Genomic DNA, 25,620 nt, shown 5'->3' with positions numbered 1-25,620 from the left:
GCATGGAACAATCTTTGCCCTAAGACGGGGGATCTCAGTCTCACTGGGGCCACCAAATTGTTGCAGAGGATGAGAGAGAGCATGCTGGACATGAACGTAGAGTTGTAAGAAGTGTATTATCCAAGCTTGGTGACAAGAGTTCCTGCTACACTCCAGCAGATCCTGTGTCCCCCAGCAAATGCCAGGGGGTTTTAAGCTCTCATCCTCCAATCAGATTGACAGCCATACAGAATATAGTTTCCAAGCATGCAATTAACTAAGTGGCAGGAGGCAGGAAGGGAGCTGGAGCTTAAGTTCTGCAGTAGTTAATTAACCTAAAATGGCTCAACAGGAAGCAGGAGGAGCCAGGTGTCAATTAACTTGAAAGGCACAGGAAGTAGGAGAAGTAGGTGCAGCAGACGCCTTTGGAGCTGGCTTTATACATTCAATTAACCTGAATGGCTCTGGAGGAAGTAGGATGGGCAAGGGGCTGAACTTCTATTTCCACTCTGTCCCAGCTGTCAATTAACCCTGCAAACACGTGCTAGCTAATCAACTGGCTGCACCCCATCACATGGTGAATACTTGGCTATCTGGACAGAGAATACATTAGTATCAGAGCAGGTTCCTCCCACTTGGCCCTGGAAAGTGGTATTGGAGTTGAGGGTGAGTTAATATCTGAAATGGAGACCTTGCAGTCTGGGATTGTCTACAAGTGACCCAAGTAACATCCTTTTCTCTATGTTTCTTTTAGTCTCCCGGAGTGAAAGAACCTTTAACGACTTCTGAGGTAAGTCACTGTGATCACGAATCCCCTTTAAGGCGTGCGTGCGTCTAGGTTTGGTTTTAGTTTTAAGCTCCTATAGGGGGTGCCTGAATGGGAATGAGCCTGCACCGGCAGGATTTGGGAAGTTGACCTGAGAGCCTGGGATGCTCTTCCTTCCTGCTTGGACCATGAATTGCTCTGTGGCTCAGGCAGCTGGCTGTGCAAAGTCGATCTTTTGCATCCATCCATCCATCCATCCATCCAGAAATGGGCTGTGTGATGTTTTTCTGTCTTGAGTTTTCCTTTGAGCCTCTTGTTGTAAAGCTTCTGTTCTCCATGATAGACCCTCCTGCTAGACAGAATTCGTTAGGTTTGCTTTGTTTTGGCCACTGCCTGAGGAAAAGCATCATTTCATGGGTCCGTTGCTAGTTGCCACCTTCTGACAGCACCGTTCAGGTCATGGTGTTGGATTTAAGGGTGTCTGTCTGCCTCCCTTGCTCGCGTGCAGTTTGTATAAGTTCTGGGAATTGAGCACCAGAGAACGCACAGCCTTGTGGAAAGCAGCAGCCTTTTTAACCCAGAGGGCACCAACACGGATCAGTCACAAAAGGCTGGGCCTCCCTGGTCCATCCTCTCTGAGTTTATCTAGAGCAGCTGCACAGCCCATTTTTAGCTCTGGTGGGGCAGGCAGAGAGGGATGCACGGAGGTTAGCTTTTGGGCTGTTACAACCTGGGAACTTGCAGGCTGCTCACAAGCAGCATTTCTTATCTCCTTTTCTTATCCTCAGCATTCTTGTCTTTACCAAACTTTGCTGCTCCTGTGAAACCTGATTTCTTGCTACGTGACCGCCATCTTTATGCACGTGCAGGCCACTTCCTACTTCACATACACAATTACACAACTTGTTTAAGACTGCATGTAAATACTGTACCTTAGCACATTAACGGGCCTGTCTCTGATGACTTGCATCAGCACTGCAGCTCACTAGGGTTCCTGACTCACCTTGGCTTATGATGGGATTATGTTTGCCCTGAACCTGTCCCCTCCAGAGCTGGCCTCACAGGGGGCCTGTGCTGATCCCCACCTCCTATCCCCCAAGCAAGGGAGGATGAAGCTGTGAAACCCAGCAGCTGTGCCCCAACACCCCTTGGGAATAGAAAGCCCACCCCAGGACCACACCCAGCCTGCCTGAGGCCTCCCCAACCTATTGTGACACCAGCCACCCTCTTACCCCTTACCCCCACATTAGCTACCAGGGGAACCTACAGATTCTGCCTCCAGTATCTGACTGGTGCCTGGACGTTGGGCAAGATAGCACTGGCATTGGCTTGTGGCCCTGGCTCCAGGTAGAAGGGAGTGGAAGGACAGCAGGAAGTGATGGGGGAAGGGACCGATCTTCAGTGCACAGGCTGACCGGCAGGGGGCTCCTCTCCCTTGGGGAAGGCCTGAGTGCTCTCCTGGCTGCCCCAGGCTCCTCTCTCACCTCAAGTTGAGAACCCACTGCCTGGCAAGTGAGCTTCACTGGTTTTGGCTTGCACATACACATATGAGGCTGCACACATGGCAGGAAGTAGCTGATGAAGAACAGCTTTGTCTCTTTGTTGAGTGATGACAGAACCTGCCTGCACTGTTAAAGCAAGCAGAGTCAAGTTTATCGATGATACGGTGAAAACAGCAGCAGGTGAGACAGATGGATGCTAAAGATTTGGCGCAACCCTGAACTGGGTCATCAGAAGCATTCCTTGTAACTGCAGTGTCTTCTTAGTTAGGATGAGTTTCCTTCCCATGATCCTATAAGTGTTTCCAAGTAGGTCATTTGCATTTCTTGACAGAGTTGAGTAGCCTCCACTATCCTCTCAGCTTTGGGACTTACCCAATACCCCCAGTTGACCCTTTATGCCACCTTCCTTGTTCTGTCCACCCATCCTCCATTTTATTTGAAATGATGATGACTATTGGGGCAGGAGCAGAGAGAGGGGGAGAGACATGTCCTGCCACAGTGGCAGGAGGAAGCTCCAAGGGGAGAGAGGAGGAGGGCGAGAAGTGGTGGCACACATGTGTGAGTGTGCCTCCATGGCCAGAGGTGGGTATCACAGGGCCACGAGGGATTGGTGAGTAGGGCAATGTGGGGTGTGAGGACCTGGTAGATGTGGCAGTCAGTGGGTTCTAGGAGAAGGCTGCAAGAGATCGGTGTATGGGGCCTCCAGGTGTGGTGTCATGAGCTTACGGTGGATGGGTGGGAACAGGGTTGCAAAGTTACAGCAAATTGGCAGACAACAAAATGTGAGCCTAAAGGGTACGTGAACCTATAGGGTGTGCGAAGCCAATACCCAAGGGTATGAAAACGGTGCCAAGTCCAAAAAGGCGGAGGTCTCCAGGGCTGATGTTCAACTTGCTCCCCACACTGGCAAGGCACTCATGCTGATAAAATCTCTGTCTCTTCACTCAGTTGCTTGTTGGTATAAGACAATGTTGAGACATGTTGGGTTAAGGCTAAGCTTAACTGCAGTGTTTTAAAAAGCACTTTAAAATGTTACTGCTAGAAATTTTAAATCTTCATCTGCATCTGGTTCACACTCTATCAGATGGCTCCAAGCCATCTTAACATTCCTTTCAATGCTGCTTATAGTACCTTTAAAAAAGGGGGGGGGATTTAGTTAGTTGAGTTAGAGAGAGATCATCTAGCTGCTGGTTTGCTCCCTACCTGGTCATAACAGCCAGGCCTGGATGAAGTTAAAGCCAGAGTGAGCATGCCCTTCCAGGTCTCCCACAAGAGTGCTGGCCCCCAAGCACTTGCACCGTCTTCTGTTGGTTTCCCAGGTGTGTGAACAGGAAGCTGGCTCAGAAGTGCAGATGCCAGGCTCAAAGTGGTACCCATATGGGATAACAGCTCCACAGTTGGTGATTTCACCTGCTGTGCCACACACATGCCATTCTTAACACACAGCTGTCCAATGTCCTTACTGCAGTACTGAAGTGTATGAAATTGCATGTCACTAGGCCTAGCGCAGTAGCCTAGTGGCCAAAGTCCTCACCTTGCATGCACTAGGATGCCATACGGGTGCTGGTTCATATCTTAGCTGCTCTACTTTCCTTCCAGCTCCCTGGGAAAAATCAGTCAAAGATGGCCCAAAGCCTTGGGACCCTGCACCCACGTCGGAGACTTGGAAAAAGCTCCTGGCTCCTGGCTTTGAATCAGCTCAGCTATGACCATTGTGGCCACTTAGGGAAGCTGTTTCTCGCTGTATCTCCTTCTCTCTGTAAATCTGACTTTCAAAAAAAAACATTGATCTTAAAAAAAATAAATTATATATCACTCATGAATTCCACCTTCAGGAATCTGAGTTTTTCACAGTGCAAACAACTTATGGCTTGTGCCAGCAGGGGTCTCCCTGTTTGCAGTCAGGCAGGACTCCCAGAGGCTTGCACCATCTGGACCCTCCCCCATCACTGACACTGGCATATGTGGCAATCTCATCTCGGTATTTTATGTGAGAGCTCTTCAAGCACTTTACAAAAGCACATATGATGATACCCTAGTGCTTGGGCTCCTGCATCCCCATGGGAGACCTGGAAGAAGCTCCTGGATACTGGCTTTAGCCAGGTCCAGCTCTGGCTGTTACAGCCATTTGGGCAGTGAACCAATAGGTGAAAGAGAGAGATGGAAAGGAGGAGAACAGAGAAAAAGACAGAAGAGAGAGAATATCTTCCATCTGCTGGTTCACTAAGTGGCCGGTATGGCAAAGATTGCCCAGGCTGAATCCAGAAGCCAACAGCTTCAACTGGTTCCCTCACGTGAGTTCAGAGGCCCATGCAGTTGGACCAGCTTCTGCTGCCTTCCCGGGCCCACTAGCAGGAAGCTGGACTGGAAGCAGAGCAGCCAGGACTTGAACTGGCACTCCAACGTGAGATGCTGGCATGGCAGCAGTGGTTTAGATGCTAGGGCACAACGCCTCCCCCACTACTCTAAATTCCCAACAGTGTGCAAATGTTCCTGTTTCTCCAAAGCTTCACCTACAGCAGTGACGTGGAGTTCTGTTTCTGTTCTAACCATAGCCATCCTGATAGAGTAAAGGCATATTGGCTCTGTGTGGTTCACCCTGTATTTCCCTCAGTACAGTATATTTTTTTGAGGTTCTTGGCCATTTGTATGTCTTTGAATATCTCATATTTGGAGAACTATCTAAGCAGTTGTCTGAAGCTTTTTGATCAGCTCCATGTTTGGTGTGGGTTGTAGACCTATTTTATTTTCTGTACTAAGAATCAATGCCTGATTTCACTTGGTGCTTGTTGAGTTACTCCTGGGCAGCTTCAGTCCAAAATAGCAAATGGAATATTCCAGAAAGAAATGCTGCCTCAGTTCTACCTAAGGCAGCACTGTGAGCAGTCGGATGAGATCTCAGGCTATCCCACTCTACACCACTAGGGACAGCATTGCTCCTTCTTCCTGGCAATTGTTTAATGACTTCCATGGTCAGCCAGTCAATGGTTCAGAGGTAACGCAGTGTTTGCATATAGACCGTGTGTTCTCTGTCTCAATAAGTTCTCATTGCTTAAAATCAACAAAGGTTAATTTTAAAGCTCTTACTTTAAAAGTGAGTGATGGCTTTTGTGTCAATAATTAAATCTAATTATATTGTGGATCTATATACGAGGATCCTGTTTCTGTCAGATATTTTAGATTTAATTATTGAGCCCCAGGGATGGGGTGGGGAGTCCAGCTTGGCCCAGGTCACCTGGCTCAGGCCCATGAGTCCACCTAAGAGAACTGGTCCTCCTCGGTGTAAAGGATGGCACCCTGGATAGCAGACCATGTTGCACATGGAGGTCATGGCAGCTCATTGAGGCCTGCAGAAGACATCTGGTACCATAGCAAAAGATGGAGAACAGAACATATGAGTGACTACCCCAGCCAAACCATGACAGCAAATATCTAGGCAAATGGAGACTATAAGGTCGATGGTGTCAGTCAATGGACATTGGAAGGGATTCCTCATCCATGGATTGCTGAGACTGACAGCTTTTCAGAACGATTGCGTCCACCTGGGTAGAACCCTCAGAGCATGCACCACATTATGACCCTGGTTTGGTACCTAGTGGCCTTTCCCCATCCTTGGGTACCAGCATGGTTGGGAGGCTGGGTATGGTCTCTCCCCTTATCTCTTCCCTTCCCCCAGAAATGGAAAGAAGAAATAGAAAATTTGGAAACAATGATCACACCCACTTCTCCTTAACCCTAGATCCTTCCCACCCTGATTGACTATGTAAACATCATCTAAAATTGTAAAAAAATAATAATAATAATAAAAATTTTAATTAAAAAGATGCATGCATACCTGCATACATACAGATACACACATGAATACATCAACACACACAATACACTTAGTGAACATATACATGACATACACATGGAAAACACACACACACACATGCACACATATATCCTTCCCAAAACAGGACACTCTGTTAGAAATAAGGCCACGGAAGAAGAACAGCATTTGACAGTGACTGCTGAAGCTCCTCCTACGCCTACCAGCAGGTGCAGAATCCACTGTCAAAATGGCTCTGAACGCTGAACACTACGGATGCAGGCATGTAACATCCCCGGTTGTCATGAAGACCTCCCTGAGGCCCCAGGAAGACACAGGGTCCCTGCAGTCTCTAGGGACTTGCAGTCCAGGGCCGGTGCAGGCTGCAGTCTAGGGGCAGGGCAAAGGGCTGTGCCAGCTCTTCCTCTATGATGTGCCTAGCAGTGCCATCCTTTCCGCATGTCCCTTCCCAGGCCAGACGGCAGTGACCAGGGACAGCAGGAAAGGGACAACAGTCCAGCTTGGTCCAGGGAGGAGCCAGCAGCGCAGGGGAGGATGTATTCACACACATGATGTGGAGAGCCGCACCCAGGACGTGGGCTGCTGGGGCCTGTGTATGCACGCACATGCCTGGGTGCCAGTTTGTGTCCAGGTGCCTACAGTTTGGGGCAGGAGACTCCATGGGGTCACTGGCTGTAAACAGCTTCCTCAGGCACTCTCAGTGGTGCCCCTGCGCCTGTCTCCTAGCACCAGAGTGTTTGCAATGAATTAACAGGGAACATGAGAGGCCATGCAGAAATGATTTTTGTTCTTTTTCATTGTAGCAAGGCAGCCATCATCCTGCAGGATTACACACTGAAAGAAGGAAAGGAGACTTTTTATGCAAAAACATAGTTCAAGTGGTGGGAAAGCAGGTGCGCAGAGCACAGATGAGTTTACGCAAGGTCAGAGCAGCCCATAACCGTTCCGAGCAAAGGGTGAATAAGTAAAAAGAAAAGAATTAGGCAACATTTCAAGGGACAAAAAACATCAGACTCTGAGCTCAGGTCTTTGCATGACTCCAGGCCTACATACAACCTTGCATGGATACAGAGTATCCCCTGCTTTATGCCTCTCCTGGAATGTCTGCCAGGCATCTGTACCACCAGAGTGCCCAATCACAGAGCACACGGGTAGGGCACACAGCCCCACAGAGCACAGCTGCTGCCCGGCCTCTCCACCTGTGCCTTGGTTGGGGAAGCTGAAGCCAGACAGGGAGGACGACTCAGCGCCAGGGCCATCATCAGGGTCCCTGGCTGATGATCCAGCAGGTGTGCAGCCCCTCATAGCCTCTGGATCCTTACATAACAAGAGACACGGTGGCCATGTCATTGCTGCAGCAGGGCCTGGGGCGGCAAGTCCAGAAATCAAGGGGCCAAGGGACATGGGCCCCGGGAGTGCATAGCCACATGGACTGAAGCATGTGCCCTGGGCACCAGCACCAACCTCAGGGCAGGGACAAGGCTTTGGCCAGGCGGGTACAGAACCAGGACTTGGTGCAAGGGTTGGTGATAAACCACAGGATGCTGGGGAACTCCTTCTTCATGGCTTTGTACTTGATGGGGATCAGTCGCTTCTGATGGGCACCTGCCAGCCAAGGGAACAACACTGGCACCAGGCCCAGCCACCAGCCCAGGGGTCCCCTAAGACCTCTGCTGGATACACACACACACACACACACACACACACACACACACACACACACCTGCAGTGCACAGAAGCACCTGCCTACTCTGCAGGTAGTCATCAGACATAACCACAACCATCCAGCAACACCTGGAATGAGAGGCAGCAGGCAAGCTGCAGGTGCAGGGGTGACAGCCTGACGAGGGGCCTGGTATCCCCAGGTTGGACAGGGCCCAGCATCTGCAACCTTTCCCCCACACTGCTTTTCAATGAGCTTGCTGGCAACAGACCAGACACAGATGCCAGGTAGCACATTATGGAGCCAGCAAGGCTTTGCTGAGCACACACAGGTCTTTACATGTGAGTCCCACCGCAGCTGGGGGAGGAGCAACAGTGAAAGTGTTGCTGTCTCACAGCTCATGCTTCAATTGCATCCACACCCTAAACTCCACATTGAGCCAGGGCCCATCTGTCCTGCCGCGTTGGGGGCCTCCCTTGGAGGTGTCAGGCACCGGGTGGCAGCCCTGATCCGCAGCCCTGTCTGATGGAGCCTCTGCCCTCTGAACCTTTGTCCTTGCCCTGGCTTCCCCGGGTCCTGCCCTCCCACTACCCCCAGGGACGGCTGAGGAGTTGGGGCGGAGGGGGTGGGGGGGAATGAGACCTGACCATCAGCGCTGGAAAGACCTGTCCCGGGCAGGGGGTAAGGGTATGCATTCCTGCACCAGAGTTGAACTCACAGGCGCTCTGGCACCTGCTCCAGTGACGCAGGTGACCCAGGGCCTTGACTGGATGTCACGTGCGCCTGGCCTTGCCGCTTAGGGCCGGGGCGAGGTCCTGACCCGGGAGTCCTGGCACTGGTCACTGACTGAGCAGAGGCACACCGTCTCCCACCGGGCTTGCGGAGCGCGCCACCAGCCACTGAGTACCCAGTGCTGTGCGGGCTCCCGGACACAGAGCCCGCTCGCCCTGCCGGAGATCTCAGCCACCCCTAACAGGTGTGGACGAATGGGAAGACGCTTGGGGCGCTCCTTGCCAGCTAAGTGTTGTCGCACCTGTTGCATCGCCGGCCAGGAGCCCCTGATCGCCTCGGGAAAGCCTTCACTAGGCTGCGGTGCAACCTTGGGGACGCGGAGGTCCGAGGTCCCCAGGCAAGTGCGGGGACCCAGGCAGTCCCAGGGCCGCTCTGAAGGGGCAGCGGAGGGAGCTCCCACCGCCTCCCGCTGCAGGGAGCTGACCCCGGCGGGGCGGCCGGCGGGGCGGGGCCCGGGGCGGATCCGCGATCCCTGGGCGGAGAGTTGCTGATCCGGGAAGCGCGGGCTTTGGGAAGGTCCGCTCCTGGGGCCGCAGGGGGCGGGACTCGGGAGGACAGCGCTTCCAGTGTGGGTTAGGGCGGGGTTTCAAACCTTCTGGCCTTCTCGTTGGTGGCAACAGGAAAGGCGGGACTTTGGGGGCGGATCGCGCCAATCAGAGGAGCTGCGGGTGGTGATTTGGGCTCCAGGTGGTGGTTCTGCGCCTGCGTCTGAGAGTTTTGAGTCCGGATGGAGGGTCCAGGAGCTGCAGGTGTTTCTGCCCGGCGGTCCCCTACGATGTGGCGGCTGCAGGTGGTGCTGGGCCACCTGAGCGGCCGGCCCGAGTTGAGACCCGCGCCGCAGGCCGCGCGGTGCCTGGGGGTCTCCCCACGCGCATCGGCCGGCGACGTGGTGGTGGTGCACGGGCGGCGCACGGCCATCGGCAAGGCGGGCCGCGGCGGCTTCAAGGTGAGACCCCCGGGCCCGCGCCCCCTGAGTTCCCCGGGGCGAGCCCAGGAGGGAGGGCTCATGGCGGTTGTGCCTCCCTCGCAGGACACCACCCCTGACGAGCTCCTGTCGGCGGTGATGACCGCGGTGCTGCAGGACGTGAAGCTGCGGCCGGAGCAGCTGGGGGATATCTGCGTGGGTGAGCCCCGGACCCTCCCGCGTCTCTGCAGGGCCTGCCTCGCCCTGGCCAGCTGGAGCGGGCTCCGTGGGGGCTCCTGTACCCGCACCCCTGGGATGTCTCTGCGCGCCCTACACACCGCCTGTTAAGTGCTGCCCAGAGCCCTGGCTCTGGGACGCCGCTGTGCAGCAGAGAACTGAGAGGTGACCCTGTGGTCACTTCGGCCTCCTCTCCCCACCTGTAGCTCAGAGAGTCAGCAGTGTGCGATGCCAAGCACCCTCCTGGGCTGACCTTCTACAGGGCAGTAGGCAGGGAGAGGGCACAAGGTGCCTGGGTGCCCTCACACACCCCTGTCCCTGACCTGCAGGACCCCTTCTGCACAGTCAAGCTGTGCCTGCATCCCTCTGGGCCTCATCTGGGTGAAGGGTGCCATGGATGCTGATGGGCAGGGACCGAACGGGGCAGGTGCAGGCTCCGAACAGGGCAGGTGCAGGCCCAGGTCCAGCGTATGTGGGTGAATGGTGCCAGTGGATGCTGAGGGGCAGGGACAAAACAGGGCAGGTACAGGCCCAAGACAGGCTGTCTTTCCACTGTTGCCCAAGAGACTCAGGTTCTGAGAATGTTCTAGAAGGTCTCCTGTGGGAACATCACAGCTATGACCTAACTCCAAAGGCCCACCAGGTGCTAAGCAGGGTTTGTCGTTCGCAGGGAACGTGCTGCAGCCTGGGGCTGGGGCAGTCATGGCCCGCATCGCGCAGTTCTTCAGGCAAGTCATCCTCCTCCAGCTTTGGTGTCCCCCAGGCCTGGGAGCACGTTCTGGGCTGGGGACAAGGGGATTGGACCTCTGCCCTGCTGGTACAGTGACCTGGGTACCTGCTCTGGGCAGCCGGCTTCCCCCTGCCAGACAGGCGTGTGTGGACATGTGGATACTCTGTCTGGATTCCCAAAGAATCGGCTACTTGTTGTCACCTGTGAGGGTGGACTGCACCCTGTCAGGGTGACTGTGGTGGTGGTGGGGAGGGGGCGTTGGCGTGAGTGCATGCCAGGCCTAGTCCAGTGGCACAGCATGCGGGCCTGTAGAACCTGAGCAGGACCTGCCCCAGGAGCCCTGACATGCCACCTGTCAGCTCCAGCTGTCCCTAGTAGACTCCATTACATCTGGGCCCTGCCGCTATGTGGAGACACTCGTGCTGCTGGGACAGTCTGCCAAGGGGCTCACCCCCTCCTTGCTCTCGCCCTTCCTGCAGCGGCATCCCGGAGACCGTGCCTCTGTGCACCATCAACAGACAGTGCTCGTCGGGCCTGCAGGCCCTGGCCACCATCGCTGGTGAGTCGCCCATGAAGGTACTTGTGCTGGGCCAGCAGGAAGGATCTGAGCGGCTTCCAGAGCAACAGCAGGGAGAGCCCCGGTGGACCCACACACTGTCGGTGGCCAAGGATGCCAACATGGTGCTCTTGTTGCAGGTGGCATCAGAAATGGGTCTTATGACATCGGCATGGCCTGTGGGTAAGCACCCCTGTCTGCATGGTCCCAGTCCCCACCTCTACCCTGGGATGGCACAACCAGCGTCACCCTGACTCCTGGCAGGAGGTCTCCACATAGGCACCTGGAGGCCCTAAGGAACAGCCTGGAGTTTCCCTCTGTCCCTGGGGACCTGTGATGCCTCCAAGTTGCTGTTTTGGGTCCTCAATGGCTCTGGCTGCTGGCTTGTCTGCCCCATGTGGGGTTCCCCCTCCACCCTGAGCATGGCTACCCCGAGGCTGCAGCCAGTGCCACCCAGGCCTTTGTGGCAATGGTGCAGGGCAGGGCAGGTGCTGGCCTCGGGCACAGGTGGACAGGGGCAGGGGCAGGCACCAGGAGTGAACAGGCTGGGGTCGGGCTGTCCCCACCACCTTCTGACCTGTGCGCCCATCTCTATAGCCTCATTGCCCGCCCTTTGAGCACCCTTGGAAAGCAGCCAGAGACCAGAGTGGGGTGCTGAGGCTGGGCAAGGGTCATTGCACACTCTTACCTTTGACCACTGTCCTGTCCCTGTCTAACTGGGGGAAAGGTGGCTGAACCACCCTGAGCATGGGAGTGGGCTGGCTCCCAGCAGGTCCAGGCATGGGGACCAGGATTGTGCAAGACCCAGCCAGGAGGCCTGTATGGCACAGGTGGTCCTTGCAAGCCATGGTGCTGGGAGTTTCAGCAGGCTCTGGGCCAGACTGTTTTGCATGCACCCAGGCTGGGTGTACATGGACAGCTTACCCAGGCCTCAGTGTCCTCCTCTGTGAAATGGGGGTGCTGATGCAGCAGTGACAGCAGTGAAGGCCCTGGAGCATGTGTCATGCAGCTGACACCATCTGCTGCCCTCAAGCCCCTGAAGTGTGTCCCTGGAGCTAGCATTATCACAGGCACTTTTGTGATGTGTGTTACCCAGAGGCCTTGAGTCCCCACCCTGAGCCGTGTGACCATGTGGCCCTGGCTCCCAGACCCTCAGGCTCCGTACAGCTGCAGTTGCTGTCCAGCCTGAGCCCTGTGGTCGTTCCTCAAGTGTCTGTGCCCACTGGGTCAGGGTGTGACCCCCAGGGCGGCTGGCACAAGGGATTTGCTGGGGCAATGCCCGGAGCCTGACTCCACGGCTCTGAGGGAAGCAGGACCACTCCAAACTGTGTGGTCCAGGCAGTGCTGTGTTCCGGGGGAGGCACCCTGTACCTGCTACTCCATCTGGCCAGCCAGGTCCTGCCCTACTGCCTTGGCTGCCCTAGCAAGTCCCCAGTGTGTAACTCTGCCTTGGTGTTTGGAGTTGGGAGCAGGGGGTGGGTGCTCTGCTGTGGCTCTGTGTCCTGTGGACTCTTCTCACCCGTTGGCCACCCTCTTCAACCTCTTCCTCAGGGTAGAGTCCATGTCCATGGCTGAAAGAGGGAACCCTGGAAATATCACCTCGCGCCTGCTGGACAACGAGAAGGCCAGAGATTGCTTGATCCCCATGGGGTGAGCACCTCCCTCACCACCCACACAAGGGCCCTCCCAGCTCCCTGTGGCATACACAGCCAAGCCTCGGCCTCCCTGCTCCGAGACTGCAGTGCTGAACACTGATGCCACCTTTGAACTCTTTGTCCTGGGCCCCAACCCTCTCTGAGCCAGTGAGCCCCATGCCCTTCCTGTTGTCCCCATGGAGAGCCCATCATGGACCTTGGCCACTGTAGCCTGGAGCCTGCAAGCCTGGGCGTGAAGCAGGAGGTGGGACATGTTGGTGACTGGGCCTGCTGGGGAGGACACAGGCCCTGCCAATAAGAGAGCTGAGTGCACTTTGTCCAGCGCTGGAGCTCTATAGCCAGAGTCTCTCCTGGGGTGTCCTGGCTGTGGGAGAAGGACATGGCAGTGACTGGCAAAGGGTCTGTGCCTTTTTTCCTCCCACATGCTGCCTGCTGGGAAGCAGGAGCCCCAGCTGTGGGTGCCCAGGCTGACCACCGGCCTCTCAGGGCTCACATGGGCTCCTCATCTCCTCTCGTTAGAGCAGCTTTGCTGGGCAACATCATCATTGTGTCCCCCAGGTCCTCCCTGTGTCATTGGCTTCTGTGCTGGGCTGGCATTTCCAGGGTCGCACCCTTTCCTACAGCTGAGTCAAGCAAACTCTCCTGTGTGAGCATCTCCAACCTGTCCTGTACTCTGTCCATGCCCAGCCCTGCTGGCCTCCCTGCCCACAGCACTGCCCACTCCCTGTCCATGCCCAGCCCTGCTGGCCTTGCTGCCCGCCCCCATCTGTGCCCGGCCCTACTGGCCTTGCTGCCCACAGCACTGCTCACACCTTACTATGACTGGCCTACCGGCCTCTCTGCCCACAACACTACTCACCCCATCCATGCCCGGCCCTGCCCACACCACTGTCCACCCCTGTTCATACCCAGTCCTGCTGGCCTTGCTGCCCACTCCCTGCCCATACCTGGCCCTGCTGGCCTCCCTACCCACAGCAGTTCCCACCCCTGTCCATGCCCAATCCTGCTGGCCTCGCTGCCTGCAGTGTGGGAGGCCATGGGGCTCCTTGCCCAGTGCTCCAGCTAGCCCTGCCCCTAGCGTGTTCCACTGTCTTCCAGGATAACCTCGGAGAATGTGGCGGAGCGGTTTGGCATCTCCCGGGAGAAGCAGGACACCTTTGCGTTGGCATCCCAGCAGAAGTGAGTGCTACTGGAGCTGAAGCTGCAGGATGGCAGGAGACTGTCCTGTGGACATTGTCCCTGAGATGACCCTGGTCGTGGCTGCTTTCCAGGCCACGAGCCTCTAGGGTGGGAAGTGGGAGGGACCGGGGCCCTAGGCCGGTGGGTCTGCCAGGCCAGGGTGCCATCTGCTCCCTGCCTTCTCCCCAGCTGGGCCTCACTGTCCCCATTTTCCTTAGGGACCTGATGAGCTCCAGGCCTCTTCCCTGCTTCCATACCTGGGTGATGGGATGAGGCTGCCACAGGCTTTTCTGGGAGCTGGATCAAGGGTAGCCATGCGGGACACCCAGTTTGTGTCTGGGGTCACATCCCAAGGTGGGGGGCAGGAGGACAGGAACTGAGGCTGGCCTGCAGGAAATTCCAGGGACTCAAGCCCCCAGAAAACCAGAAGCTGATTTTGGTCACTCAGGAACAGCAGGGAAACAAGTGGCATCCAGGCCAGATGGGCTTCCCCAAGGCAGGATTTTTGGCTGCTGGGGACCAGCACCCCTGCACCGTTGCTAGAAGCCCTGGGTGCTTTCCCATTGGCTGCCCTGGCACCTGCACTTGGCACCATTGCTGGCTCCCTAAGCACCTGGGTCCTTAGCCTGTTGCTGTGAGCTGTGCAGCCAGTTCCCACGTCTGTCACCTTCAGTGTCTACGGGCTGGTACCAAGCCACAGGGAGGAGAGCAAAGCCAGCAGAACCCGGCACCACCTCCCCACAGGCTCAATTGCTTTGGTCCAGGGTGAGGAACAGCTAGCCCTGCCAAGGCAGCTGAAGGTGGGATTCAGGATGCAGTAAACCCAGGCAGGTGGATTTTAATGTGGGAATTCTGTCTGCCCATCATATGAGTGTTTGTCCAAATCACCCTCAGCAGAAACAGGTGTTCCCCGCTTTCCTCCTTTCCTTGAGAGACAGGGGTGGCCATGACCCAGAAGTCCGGGCTGGTACAAAGAGGATACAGGAAGTTGTGGCAGCCTCTCTCACCTACCAGGCACACGCAGCTTGGTCAGACCCCAAGGGAGTGGGAGGAAGCCCCAGGGAGCCTGAGCCGGCTGTCCTTGTGCTGGCAGAGCGGCCCGAGCCCAGAGCCGGGGATGCTTCCGAGCCGAGATTGTACCAGTGACAACCACGGTGCAGGACGACAAGGGCGGCAAGAGGAGCATCACTGTGGCACAGGATGAGGGCATCCGCCCGGGCACCACCATGGAGGGCCTAGCCAAGCTGAAGCCTGCTTTCAAGGAGGGTGGCTCTACCACTGCCGGTGAGCCTGGGCAGGCCTCATGCCTTCCGGGAGGGTTATGCAGAGCTGGCAGGGCCCTTGCCCTGCCTGAGGATTCTGTCACCTCCATGTGTTCACAGGAAACTCAAGCCAGGTGAGCGATGGGGCGGCTGCTGTCCTGCTGGCACGGAGATCCAAGGCTGAGGAACTGGGCCTCCCCATCCTGGGTGTTCTCAGGGCCTACGCTGTGGTAGGGGTCCCGCCTGACGTCATGGGCATTGGGCCTGCATATGCCATCCCTGCAGCTTTGCAACAAGCAGGTTAGGTGATGCTGGCATGGGCTAGGGTGGGACTGGCCCCTGGGTGGATGGCATGGGGTTAGCAAGGGGATAGGAGGGCGAGTCCTGAGTGGGCCAGGAGTCAGACTCACTGGACACTTGTGGTACCCCATGTCTCTGCTGGGCCTCAGGGCCCTGGGAGTCCTGCTAAGGCCACTGGCAGCTGAAGTCTGTCCCTGGCCTGTAGGGCTGACCGTGAATGACGTGGACATCTTCGAGATCAATGAGGCCTTTGCCAGCCAGGTGAGTCTGCTGGCTGCGTTCCTGGCCCTGGGCTGTGGGAGCAAGGTGCAGGGCAGGGGGTGAGCGAGCGGGGTACAGGGCAGGGGTCTCCACTGACGCTTCGCCTCTTGCCAGGCCGTCTACTGTGTGGAGAAGCTGGGAATCCCCCTTGAGAAGGTGAACCCTCTGGGGGGTGCTGTGGCATTGGGCCACCCCCTGGGCTGCACAGGGGCGCGCCAGGTCGTCACACTGCTCAACGAGCTGAAGCGCCGAGGAAAGAGGTCAGGCTGTCACCCGGGGCTGCCTGCTGGTGGGGGGGTCGATAGGTGGACCTGCCTGTGGCTGGTGGCTCTGGCCTGGTGGCTCTGCCTTCTCTGTGTCCATGGGGCGTCTGTCCCTGCTGATCAGGGTGGCTCAGTAGCCCCACCAATGGTGCTTTGTGTCCGCAGGGCCTACGGGGTGGTATCCATGTGCATTGGGACCGGAATGGGAGCTGCTGCCGTGTTTGAGTACCCTGGGTACTGAGTGAAGCCCAGACACATCCTGGTGCCTCCGCAGGGTGTGCCAGCCAGGGGGAGTGGTCCCCCAGGCATGGATGCCAAGTGCGAATCTGAAGGGCACCATGCAGCGATCAGCACTATGGATAAGGCACATCAGTCGAGCTGCCCAGGGACAACACCTTGTGGACAAGGGAGGCCATGGCTACAGTAAACGACATCCTCTGGGGGTGTGGCTTCCTTCCGGGCTGGTTTCTGCCTTCCTTCTGCGCCGTCCATCACAGTTCTGACTTCCCAGCAGGCTATGCGGGCAGCCAGGTGACCTCTCTGTGAGACCCAGATCCGCCATCCTGGCCCCAGCTCCCCACGCAGTCCCTGCCCGGGTGAGCATCAGAGCTAGAGTGTGGTCACAAATCTCTCATCACGAGATCCCTGGCCACACATCCGCAGGGTGCAAGCCTCCTCCCCTAGAATGCCGTCCACCACCAGCGTGCACTGGTACAGTTCGCAGCTCCTGGGAGTGGAGAAGAGATCAGAAGGGCCCAGGGCAGCAGCCCACAGCTTCCCGAGCACCCCAAGAGGCCAGGAAGCTGTACCTGGCCGTGAAGAAGACCTGCAAGGTGGTGGTGGTCGGGGGTGCGTTTGGGGTCCGCGCCTCCAACACCCCGCTGTTCGGGGACACCTCAAAGGCTCTCACATCTTTAGCTGGGTCCTGCTGCCCTGCACAGAGATGGAACACACAGTATAAGGGCCATCATTGTGCAGCCACAGCTGCACACCCTCCCCCCCTCCCCCATCTAGGCCCTCCCCCAGCTCTCCCATGCAACCTGTGGTCACATGGGACTGGATGCTGGCTGTCCACAAGAATCAGGTGCCCAGTGGGGACAGAGTCCAGGCGCCCCTCCTGGAGGTCTCAGCCCCATGAGCAGGGGCAGAGTCTGGGGCCCGGGGGCAGGCAGGTGCACTGCACAACACAGCGTACCCATCAGCACGGCCCAGTAGCTCCGGCAGCCACTCAGGTTCATCAGGTTGACTTCCCGGGTATGCCGCTGGCCCACGAAGCACGTCCCAAAATCCAGCCAGCTGTTGGACAGCTGCAGCTCGGGCACAGCCACCATGGCCCGCAGGGGTACCTCCTGGGGGTCAGAGCCTTGGCCTTGGCAAGGAGCTTTGAACTGCACCCCTGGACCCTGCCTACCCTGCTACCTCTGGGAAGAACAGGGCAACCCCAGGAGCTGCAGGTTTATAATCAGTTGACAAAACCAACCTTCCCCACCCCAACCTCCGTCTTTCTGCCACCCTCATTGCCAGCCGGGGGTGGGGCCTGTGCTCAGTCTGCAGTCCCCTCCTTCCCCACAGCCAATCAGCACTGTGTGGTGCCAGGCTCACCTCCCTGCCCTTCCTTCCCCAGGCCCAGGCCCTGCCCTGCCTCTGTCCCTGGCTACTTCTCTCCCAGGAGCACCCTCTTTGGCCCCTCCTACTCCTTAGCCCTGCAGCTTCCCAGGGGCCACTGCTGAACCTCCAGCCCCAGTGGACACCTGCTCTGGCCTTTGTGGTCACTGTGCACCTGGCCCATGTGGCCACCATGGTGCTCAGAGCCCCTTGAACCTGGCATTGTCCTTGGTCACTAGTGTGGTTTCCCTCTTTCCTCCCAGGGCCCCCTGGATTTCCCTGAGCCCCAGCACACTGCCTGGCTCTGAGACCCTCCTCTGACAGAACTGGCCTCTTCCAGGGAGGTGGTGCTCAGGCACTGGGGGAGAGCCTTGTCCTTGGCTCCATTCCTCCTCCCCCTCCATACCTCCACCCAACTGGACACTGTGGGAGGGCCTTGTCCTTGGCTCTGCCCTCCCCCTCCATCCCTCTGGCCGCCTGGGCACTGGCCTGAGCAGTCTGCTTGCTGTACTCCAGGCGTAGGCTCTGTGTGAACACCATTTCTCGCTCCCCACTCGCACTGCGCACGATTTCCACCCCAGGCAGCATCTGGTCAGCTGGGAGCTTCTGATAGGACAGCAGCTCCAGAGACAGTGAGAAGCACAGATGCACCTGGACAGCCAGACACTGTCATCAGGGTGGCCCATGGAGACAGCCTTCCCCCACCCCAACCTCCATCCTCCTCTCCCCAGGCCCGGCCCAGCAGCAGCCTGGCCCAGCAGCAGCCTGCGGCACCCCTGCCTGGGCAGTTGTCCCACAGTCACTGTCCAGTGCCTTCTCTGTCAATGCTGGGACTGGTACACCTGCCCCCAGCATCAGGGATGGGGGAGGCGGGACAGGGACCACGTGGGTGCTGACACCCTGGGCTGTGGTCAGGAGCTGCAGGTTTATAGTCAGGTGACAAAATCAACTTCCTCCACCTCCTCACCCAGATCATAGTGGCTGCCATGGGGAAAGGCAAAAAACATTGTTCTGGGCTGAGATGTGGGTACAAGGACGAGGGGAAGGGGGTATTCTTGAGGCTTGGTAGCTGGTGAGGAACAGACTGGGCACATGGCACCTGCTAAGATGCCCGAATGAGAGGAGGCATGACTGCAGACAGCCCAGATGTGGCCAGCAATAGGGATTCAGCCTGGACAATGCAAATGGTGGCAAAGAACTTGGCAGAATTCTGACCAGGAGCTAAATGCCTGGTCCTTATATGCACACACAGTGAGACAGCACCCTTGCCAAGTGACTTTTGTCTGGTAGCCTTTGGGCTTCCCTAGAGCTGCCCCGGATGTGTGTGTGTGTGTGTGTGTTTGTTTTAATGTAATGATTTATTTGTGTGTTCATTTGAATGCAGAATGAATAAAGAGAGGGAGAGATGAGAGAGAGGATATCTTCCACCAAACTCACATACTTGGGCCACCACTGCCTGCCTCCCAGGCACATTCACAGGAAGACAGACTGAAATGGCGCAGCCAGGATTCCAAATGATCCTCCAGTATGGGATGGGGGCATCCCAAGGAGCGGCGCCTTAACCCTCTACACTGCAAGACTGGCCCTGCCTAGGGGTTTCAGGGCAGCTGGTGGCTAGGCGTGGAGGTCTCTGGGCCTGCGCACTGGCCCTGCCTCTGTTCAGCTCCCTGAAGAAGAGAGTAAAGAAGCTGGTGCAGAGTGTGGCCAGGTTCCCCCTGCTGTCACAGGCAGCTCTATGCCTTTCTGTGAGCTGGGCTGAAGGGAGGGCATGGCACCTGGCACCACAGACTGGGAGAACACATTTTAGAGCATTGGTGCTGCCCGAGGCTCTGGCAGTGGCCTTGCTGGAGGATGTGAGCATGGAGTAGAGGACATGGGGAGGCAAGGAAGGGTTGTGCACATGCCCCAGGCTCATGCAGGTGCAAGGAGCTCCTTTGCACATGAGGTGATGACCCACCCTCATTCCAGAGCCACAGGGGAAGGGAATTGATGGTACCCTCTAGGCCCTTCTGCTCTGAGGACTCCCTGGCTCCCAACCAGCACTGACACTCCAGGTCCCTCAGAAGAGAGAAAATCCCTGGGCTCACCTGCACTAGGGCAGGGGGAAAGAGGAACTGTCTATGCCCCGGAAAGTGCACAGCTCTCCCTGGGTACCAGCCCTGGGACCCAGAGGGAGGAGTTGGGCATTATAGGAACATGAGAACTGGTTCCTGCCTGTGTGGGTGGGGCCTCATGCTGGATGTGCCATGCCCCATGGGCAGCTCCAGCAGTGGCAGCACAGGGCACGGTGTGGGTGAGTGCATAGGTGCAGTGCAAGTCTAGGAATGTGAGGATGGCATGCAGGGTGCTGTCTGGCTTGGGGCCGGGATAGCAGATGCCATGGAGTAGGATGGCAGGTCTCTCAGGACCTGTACTGACCAGCATGTTCTCTTGTGGCTGGAGCACCAGCTGCTTGCTCACTGAGATGGTCTCCTCCTCGTGGCTCCAGCCAGCACCGTCTTGACAGATGGAGAAAGGTCTGGAGACCAGGAGCCGGAAGTAGTGTGGGATCTCCGTGGTATTGTTCAGCTTCAGGTGCCGTGTGAGCACCAGCTCGCTTAGCACCTGGAGGAGAGGGAGGATGAGGATGCACCTGTCCCCTGGGTCCTCCTGCTGCATGGTCCAGTGGGGCATGCTGGGGTGCAGGTGAACTGGCAAGGGCCAGCAGGTGGCAGCACACTCACCCCTGAGCTGGGCTGCTTGGGAATGAGGTCGCTGGCCTGGCACCGGAACTCCATGCTGCCACTGTCGTCCAGCTCCAAAGTTAGCCTGCTGGGCAACAGGTGCTGCTGGGGCAGCCCAGGTGCCAGGGGCCCACCCCTTGCTTGCATTACCTGCTGGCCTGTCCTCTCCTTTCCCATCCCCCAGCAACTGGAGGGAGGGGCTGCCCCACCCACTCACTGTGCTGGCCTCACGTGGCCCTGTAGCTCCAGTCTCAGGGGTCCCACAGCAAAATCCTGCAGGCGACGCCTCCTCCCCGGAATCTCCCTCTCCACCTACCGAGCCCAGACCACGTCACTGGTGGCCCTTGAAGCTGATCAGGCGGCTGCAGCCTATGCCAGCCCCAGGCCAGGAGGGCTCACCTCGCTGTCCAGGCTCATGAAGCCCAGCGCATAGCCAGTGCATTCCGCCTTGTGCTGGATGCCGGGACCAAGCAGCATGGGTGTGAAGGACAGGAGGATGGTGCTGCTGCCCCCAGCAGGGACCACCTGGAGGATGAATGAAGCAGCAGTCTCCGTGATGGGCCACACCTGCTAGTGCTTGCTTGGGCCACTGCAAAGGGAGGTTCGGCCCCACTTGGCTCAGCCTCACCCCAACTCACCACCTGCTTAGGGCTGATGCTATATGGGCAGTCACAGGGCACCCCCTCGTGGCCCTGCAGGACCACTGAGATGATGTTAGCTGCACCAACACCGGAGCCACCCTCTTCCACCTGTTAATAGGAAACCATCAAAGCAGCTATTCCTCAGCGGGCTCAAGTGGCCAGCCTGGCCCGCTCCCCTCCGCCGGCACTCACCGATGGAGCCGCAGCTCCAGAGCTGGATTCTGAGCCATCAGAGGAGATCGGGGACAGGGAGGAGCTGTGGCTCTCGGAGGTGCCAGGGCACACGAGCTCATTGCCTGCCTCGTCTCGCCGCGGGAAAGGCGGCCCGTAGAACAGCAGCAGCTCCAGCAGCCGGTCCTCCCTGACCTCAGGCACGTAGGTCTCCCAGTCCAGGCGGATGTCTGGAACAGGCATGGGGAGGCAGGCGAGAATTGGGGAGGGGGAACCGGCTACACGGGGGGGGGGGGGGGGGGACCAGGTCATGCTTGCCACCAAACCTTCCCAGTCTGCAGATGGAGGTGGGGGTTGTGCAGCTGGAAACCCTCTTGTGCTTCACACGCAGGCCCCTCTCCTTCCCAGGCCGTGCCTGGAGCCCCGTCTTTGCCCATTCCTCCTGCCTTCTGTCTGCTCCTGCTTGCTTCTTCAGGGCCCCCATTCTTTCCCATGCCGCCAGCTAGCACCACTCCCGGCTCAGGCCTCCGTGAGCCACAGACCTCTCCAGTCCCCAACGTCTGTCCACAGCTACTACCCTGCTTGGATCACCCATTCCCTGGCTCTCACCTGTTGCACTGCTGGCTGCTCCTGCCAGACACAGGGCTGTGGACCACCTGGCAGAAGCAAGTCCCAAGTATGGCCTGCCTCCCCCACCCCACACAGCCTGGCTCCCCCCGCAACAGACTGCTGGGGCTCTCACCACAGGGGCTGGAGTTATTCAGGCGCAAGGCCCTGGTGATGGTGTCTGCTCCAGAGATGTGTGTGCCAAACCTATAGGCGGGAGACCAAAAGCTCAAGCTGCAGGCCAGTGCACACCTTATGGGTGAGGGTGTGGGGCAGTGAGTCCCACAGGGAGGGAAGGGGGGTTGCCATCACTCTGGAGTCCTTTTCTACACTCTGGGGCTGCTCCCGTCACTGCCACCCCAGCTGCTCTCATGTGTCAAACATGTGATTGAGTAAAGAGGCCAGGGTCTGGCATTGACCTCGGGCCCTCGGATTGTTAGTTACTTCTATCCCCCCCACACCCAGGAGCCCCAGCAGAGGTGTGCCGAGGGCACATGTGTGTCCCCTTCACCAAGGCCTCTCCCCTCCAGAACACTGCTGCCTTGGGGCCTTCCTGTAGGTAGGGTAAGTGGCCCTGGGTCAGCTGGTGAGCAGGAAGGTGTCCAGGCTACAGGCCTGGGGGGCTCTGGGAGCCATCGGGGCCATCGGGAGCAAAGGATGAGGTGGGAGGAGGGGGGCACCTGATGATGGGCTCCTTCTGGTAAAGGCCCGCAGTGCAGTAGGTGGTCCTCAAGGAGCTGATGGGACAGCCCACCACGGCCATGTGTACAGGGATGACTGCTGGGGGCAGGTTGCCCACCTATAAGCACACACAACATGTGTCACAGCCCATCACTGCAGCCACCACTCCCTGCAGCCTCCCTGGCCGGCCCAGCCCACTCCCTCCCACCCAAGACATCCTGCTCCCATCCCTGCCTCAGCACCCCCGCAATGCTTCCCCCCCCTCTAGTCTACTTGGGAACATTCTGCCACCTCTGTCTCTTTGTCCCCATTTCTGAAATAGGAAGGGACTCTGTTACCTTTCTCTGCTAATAAGCAGCAAATCAGTACTGGTCTTTAAAAAAACATTAAGAGGGCGATGGCCACCCCTACTCCCGCCCCTGAACACAGTACCCAGTGGCCATCTCAGGGCATGCCACACACACGAATGGCTAACCCTGTCATTACTTGCCCAAGGTAACCCCACCAGCACCACACCCTCACAAACCAGGCTGCTGCCCAGGGTTCCAGTGTTCCTAGCTAACCGCCCAGGGGTGCCCAGGGCCCCTGGGAGCAGCTCACTGGTGTTCTCCCTCTCTTCCATTCATAAACAAGGTATGAAACCACTCACCCACCTCCCATGTCTCCCAAAGTGCCCCAAGAGAGTGGCACACAGCCCCCACCCCAGCAAGGACTCCAAACACACCTTCTCCCACACCCACACCACCAACACCAACCCTACCCCTCAGGCCCTGTCTCTGCACCTTGCACTTCCGTCACTGCTGGTGACAGAGGCATCCTCTGTGTGTCCTGCTGTCTGGGAGCTGCCTGACCCAGCCCTATTGCTGCCTCCCCATCCTTGCCGGTACTTAATGACTTTTTAAAAGATTTATTTATTTTTATTGGAAAGGAAGATTTATACAGAGAAGGAAAGACAAAGATCTTCCATCCACTGGCTCACTCTTCAAGTGGTCATGATGGCCGGAGCTGAGCCAATCTGAAGCCAGGAGCCAGGAGCTTCTTCCTGGTCTCCCAGATGAGTGCAGGGTCCTACAGCCTTGGGCCATCGTCCACTGCTTTCCTAAGCCAATAGCAGGGAGTTGAGTGGGGAGTGAAGCAGCCAGGACATGAACCGATGCCTATATGGGACCCCAGCATCTGCAAGGTGAGGATTTAGCCACCAAGCCTTCATACTGGGCCCCTTAATGACTATTTATATTGAAAGAGCAGCCCTTGGTCATATATAATCCATATGGAGTTTGTTTTGTCTTATCTTTATTTTTAATGCAAAGTCAGATACACAGAGAGGAGGAGAGACAGAGAGGAAAATCTTTCATCTGTTGATTCACTCCCCAAGTAGCTGCAATGGCTGGAGCTTAGCCAATTCGAAGCCAGGACCCTGGAGCTTCCCCTGGGTGTCCCACGTGGGTGCAGAAACCCAAGACTTTAGGCCGTCCTTGACCACTTTAGGCCATTCCCAGGCCACAAGCAGGGAGCTGAGTGGGTTGGATGGGAAGTGGGGCTGCTGGGATTAGAACCGGAGCTTATATGGGATCTCGGCACATACAAGGCTAGGAATATAGCCATTAGGCTATCGTGCCAGGCCCAATCCATACAGTTTTTTTCTTAGTTAACCCACTAATTAGCTTATGAAAAATGTATGCAACTGAATAATACAGCATAACAAATGAGGGTATTTCAAGGAGTTCACAGAAAATAGCATTAGAAGACACATTTGGAGGATCAGTGCAGTGGTATAGTACAGCAAGCCTCCCCCTGCAAGCACCGGCATCCCATATGGACACCAGTTCAAATCCCAGCTACTACACTTCTAATCCAGTTTTCTACTATGGTGCCTGGGAAATTAGCAGAGGAAGGCCCAAGTCCTTGGGCCCCTGCACCCTCATGGGAGAGCTGGAAGAAGCAGCTGGTTCCTAGCTTTGGACCAGCCCATCTCCGGACACTGTGGCCAGCTGGGGAGTGAACCAGCAAGTAATAGAAGATATCTCTCCCCATCTCCCTGTTACTCTGCTTTCCAACATATATATAACATATTATCTCTTTTAAAAAGAAACACATTGAGAAAAAAACATTTGTTAAATCCACATGCATATCAAGGCCTTCAAGAAGCTCACGGAAAATGTATATTACAACTCCACAGTCTCTGCCCTCCTCCATGCTCACACTGGGACTGTGGGCAGTGTCTGTTGCCCTGTCCACCCCTGTGTCCTACCCTGTCCATCTCTGTGTCCCACAGGGCGCCCAGAACCACACCCTACAACAGCAGGTGCCACTGAGTGTTCCCAGCCCTACACATCATGGGGGAAAAAGGTGCAGAAGCTTCCGCAGCTCCCAAGGACTCGTCTCACCTGATCCATTTTGACCTTTACACCCCACGATGGTAGCACACAGCTACGCCCACCTGGAGACCCGGCATGCGTGTGTATGTGTGCGCGTATGCGTGCGTGCGTGCTTCGGGGAGGGGCCTGAAGGTGTGCGAGGCCCATGGGAGCCTTACCGTACAGATGAGGCTGTCCCAGTACTCGCCCCACATGTTTGCACAGCCCGTGAGGGTGATGTCCAGCTGCTGGTAGGGCCCCAGCACGCCCTGGGAGGTGTTGGAAAAGAACGCAGCTCCCTTCCCATGAGACAGCATGCTCTCCATGAAATCTAGGGGGCCGACAGAAGCACAGCTCTGGCCTCCAGCCCCTCCCTGATCAGGCTAATCATGCCCTCCTACTGGGAACCCCAACCCAGAGGCCAGGGGAGCAGGGCCCTGCTCAGTCATCCTCTCTTAACATGAGAGCCCTCTCATAGGAGCTGCCACCTAGCCAAACCAAATCCAGACCTTGTGCACAAGCCTGGGGTCAATGCAAGGAAATGGTCTCATCCAAGAAGGGGCGCGCGCACACACACACACACACACACACACACACACACATACACACACAGGTAGAGAGAGAGCTGTGGCCATCACAGGGGAAGACGGCAGGAGGAAGTTCCTCCTCCTGGGGGCTGCTGACCTAAACCCTATACTCTGGCCGCGTCTGGGACCCGCCCTGGAGACCCTTACCCCACTGTTCTCGTGTGACCAACCGCTTCTGAATCCGAGTGGTCTTTAACAGAGCAGGAGACACATCTGGCCTGTGCAGACAGAGAGCATGGTGGCAGCCAAGTCTTCTGGAAGACCTAGCCCCGTCCCAGGGTAAGCAGCACCTCCTAGGCGCCCACAGAAGGAGGCTCCCAGGGCCAGCTGGCATGTGCCTGGTCCCCTTGGTCTCTTTGCTCCCACTG

At 57.2% G+C, this 25,620-nt stretch overlaps 2 protein-coding genes across 4 annotated transcripts in view; one reads left to right on the top strand and one right to left on the bottom strand.

The window, feature by feature from the left end:
* Positions 1–9,298: 9,298 nt before the first annotated feature.
* ACAA1 (acetyl-CoA acyltransferase 1) lies at positions 9,299–16,335 on the top strand. Of its 3 annotated transcripts, XM_040964793.1 has the most exons (12): positions 9,299–9,480; positions 9,565–9,658; positions 10,346–10,403; positions 10,885–10,964; positions 11,102–11,144; positions 12,513–12,611; positions 13,715–13,795; positions 14,889–15,079; positions 15,178–15,357; positions 15,563–15,618; positions 15,733–15,878; positions 16,047–16,335. In XM_040964793.1, the coding sequence occupies exons 1-12, from the start codon at positions 9,310–9,312 to the stop codon at positions 16,120–16,122; spliced, it is 1,275 nt and encodes a 424-aa protein (XP_040820727.1). In that variant the 5' UTR covers positions 9,299–9,309; the 3' UTR covers positions 16,123–16,335. The 3 variants fall into 3 exon arrangements, with proteins under 3 accessions (XP_040820727.1, XP_040820733.1, XP_040820740.1); XM_040964799.1 differs by lacking the exons at positions 12,513–12,611; positions 15,178–15,357 and having other exon boundaries at positions 16,047–16,200; XM_040964806.1 differs by lacking the exons at positions 9,565–9,658; positions 10,346–10,403 and having other exon boundaries at positions 9,410–9,480.
* Positions 16,336–16,425: 90 nt separating this feature from the next.
* Positions 16,426–25,620, bottom strand: part of DLEC1 (DLEC1 cilia and flagella associated protein) — a 49,237-nt gene continuing 40,042 nt past the window's right edge. The window contains exons 24-37 of the mRNA XM_041004003.1: positions 25,400–25,470; positions 24,845–24,996; positions 22,308–22,426; positions 21,764–21,834; positions 21,039–21,251; positions 20,848–20,951; positions 20,609–20,734; positions 20,427–20,521; positions 20,210–20,294; positions 19,905–20,090; positions 17,976–18,137; positions 17,077–17,230; positions 16,691–16,814; positions 16,426–16,608 (exon numbers count right to left, since the gene is read on the bottom strand). Of these exons, the coding sequence (XP_040859937.1) occupies positions 16,491–16,608; positions 16,691–16,814; positions 17,077–17,230; positions 17,976–18,137; positions 19,905–20,090; positions 20,210–20,294; positions 20,427–20,521; positions 20,609–20,734; positions 20,848–20,951; positions 21,039–21,251; positions 21,764–21,834; positions 22,308–22,426; positions 24,845–24,996; positions 25,400–25,470 (1,780 nt within the window). The 3' untranslated portion in view covers positions 16,426–16,490. The remainder of the gene's footprint in view (positions 16,609–16,690; positions 16,815–17,076; positions 17,231–17,975; positions 18,138–19,904; positions 20,091–20,209; positions 20,295–20,426; positions 20,522–20,608; positions 20,735–20,847; positions 20,952–21,038; positions 21,252–21,763; positions 21,835–22,307; positions 22,427–24,844; positions 24,997–25,399; positions 25,471–25,620) is intronic.

Source organism: Ochotona curzoniae, unplaced genomic scaffold, assembly GCF_017591425.1.
Source record: "Ochotona curzoniae isolate NIBS_2020 unplaced genomic scaffold, NIBS_Ocur_1.0 contig_1302, whole genome shotgun sequence".
NCBI classification, from domain to species: Eukaryota; Metazoa; Chordata; class Mammalia; order Lagomorpha; family Ochotonidae; genus Ochotona; species Ochotona curzoniae.
Note: the sequence above shows the minus strand (reverse complement) of the source record. Positions and strands in the feature narration are given on the sequence as shown.

Bases quoted from the DNA above. Each gene is read 5' to 3' on its own strand.
- ACAA1 (XM_040964793.1), top strand. From the start codon at position 9,310: ATGTGGCGGCTGCAGGTGGTGCTGGGCCACCTGAGCGGCCGGCCCGAG. The intron at 9,481-9,564 runs GTGAGACCCCCG...CCTCCCTCGCAG, and splicing joins CGGGCCGCGGCGGCTTCAAG to GACACCACCCCTGACGAGCT. The intron at 12,612-13,714 runs GTGAGCACCTCC...ACTGTCTTCCAG, and splicing joins GATTGCTTGATCCCCATGGG to GATAACCTCGGAGAATGTGG.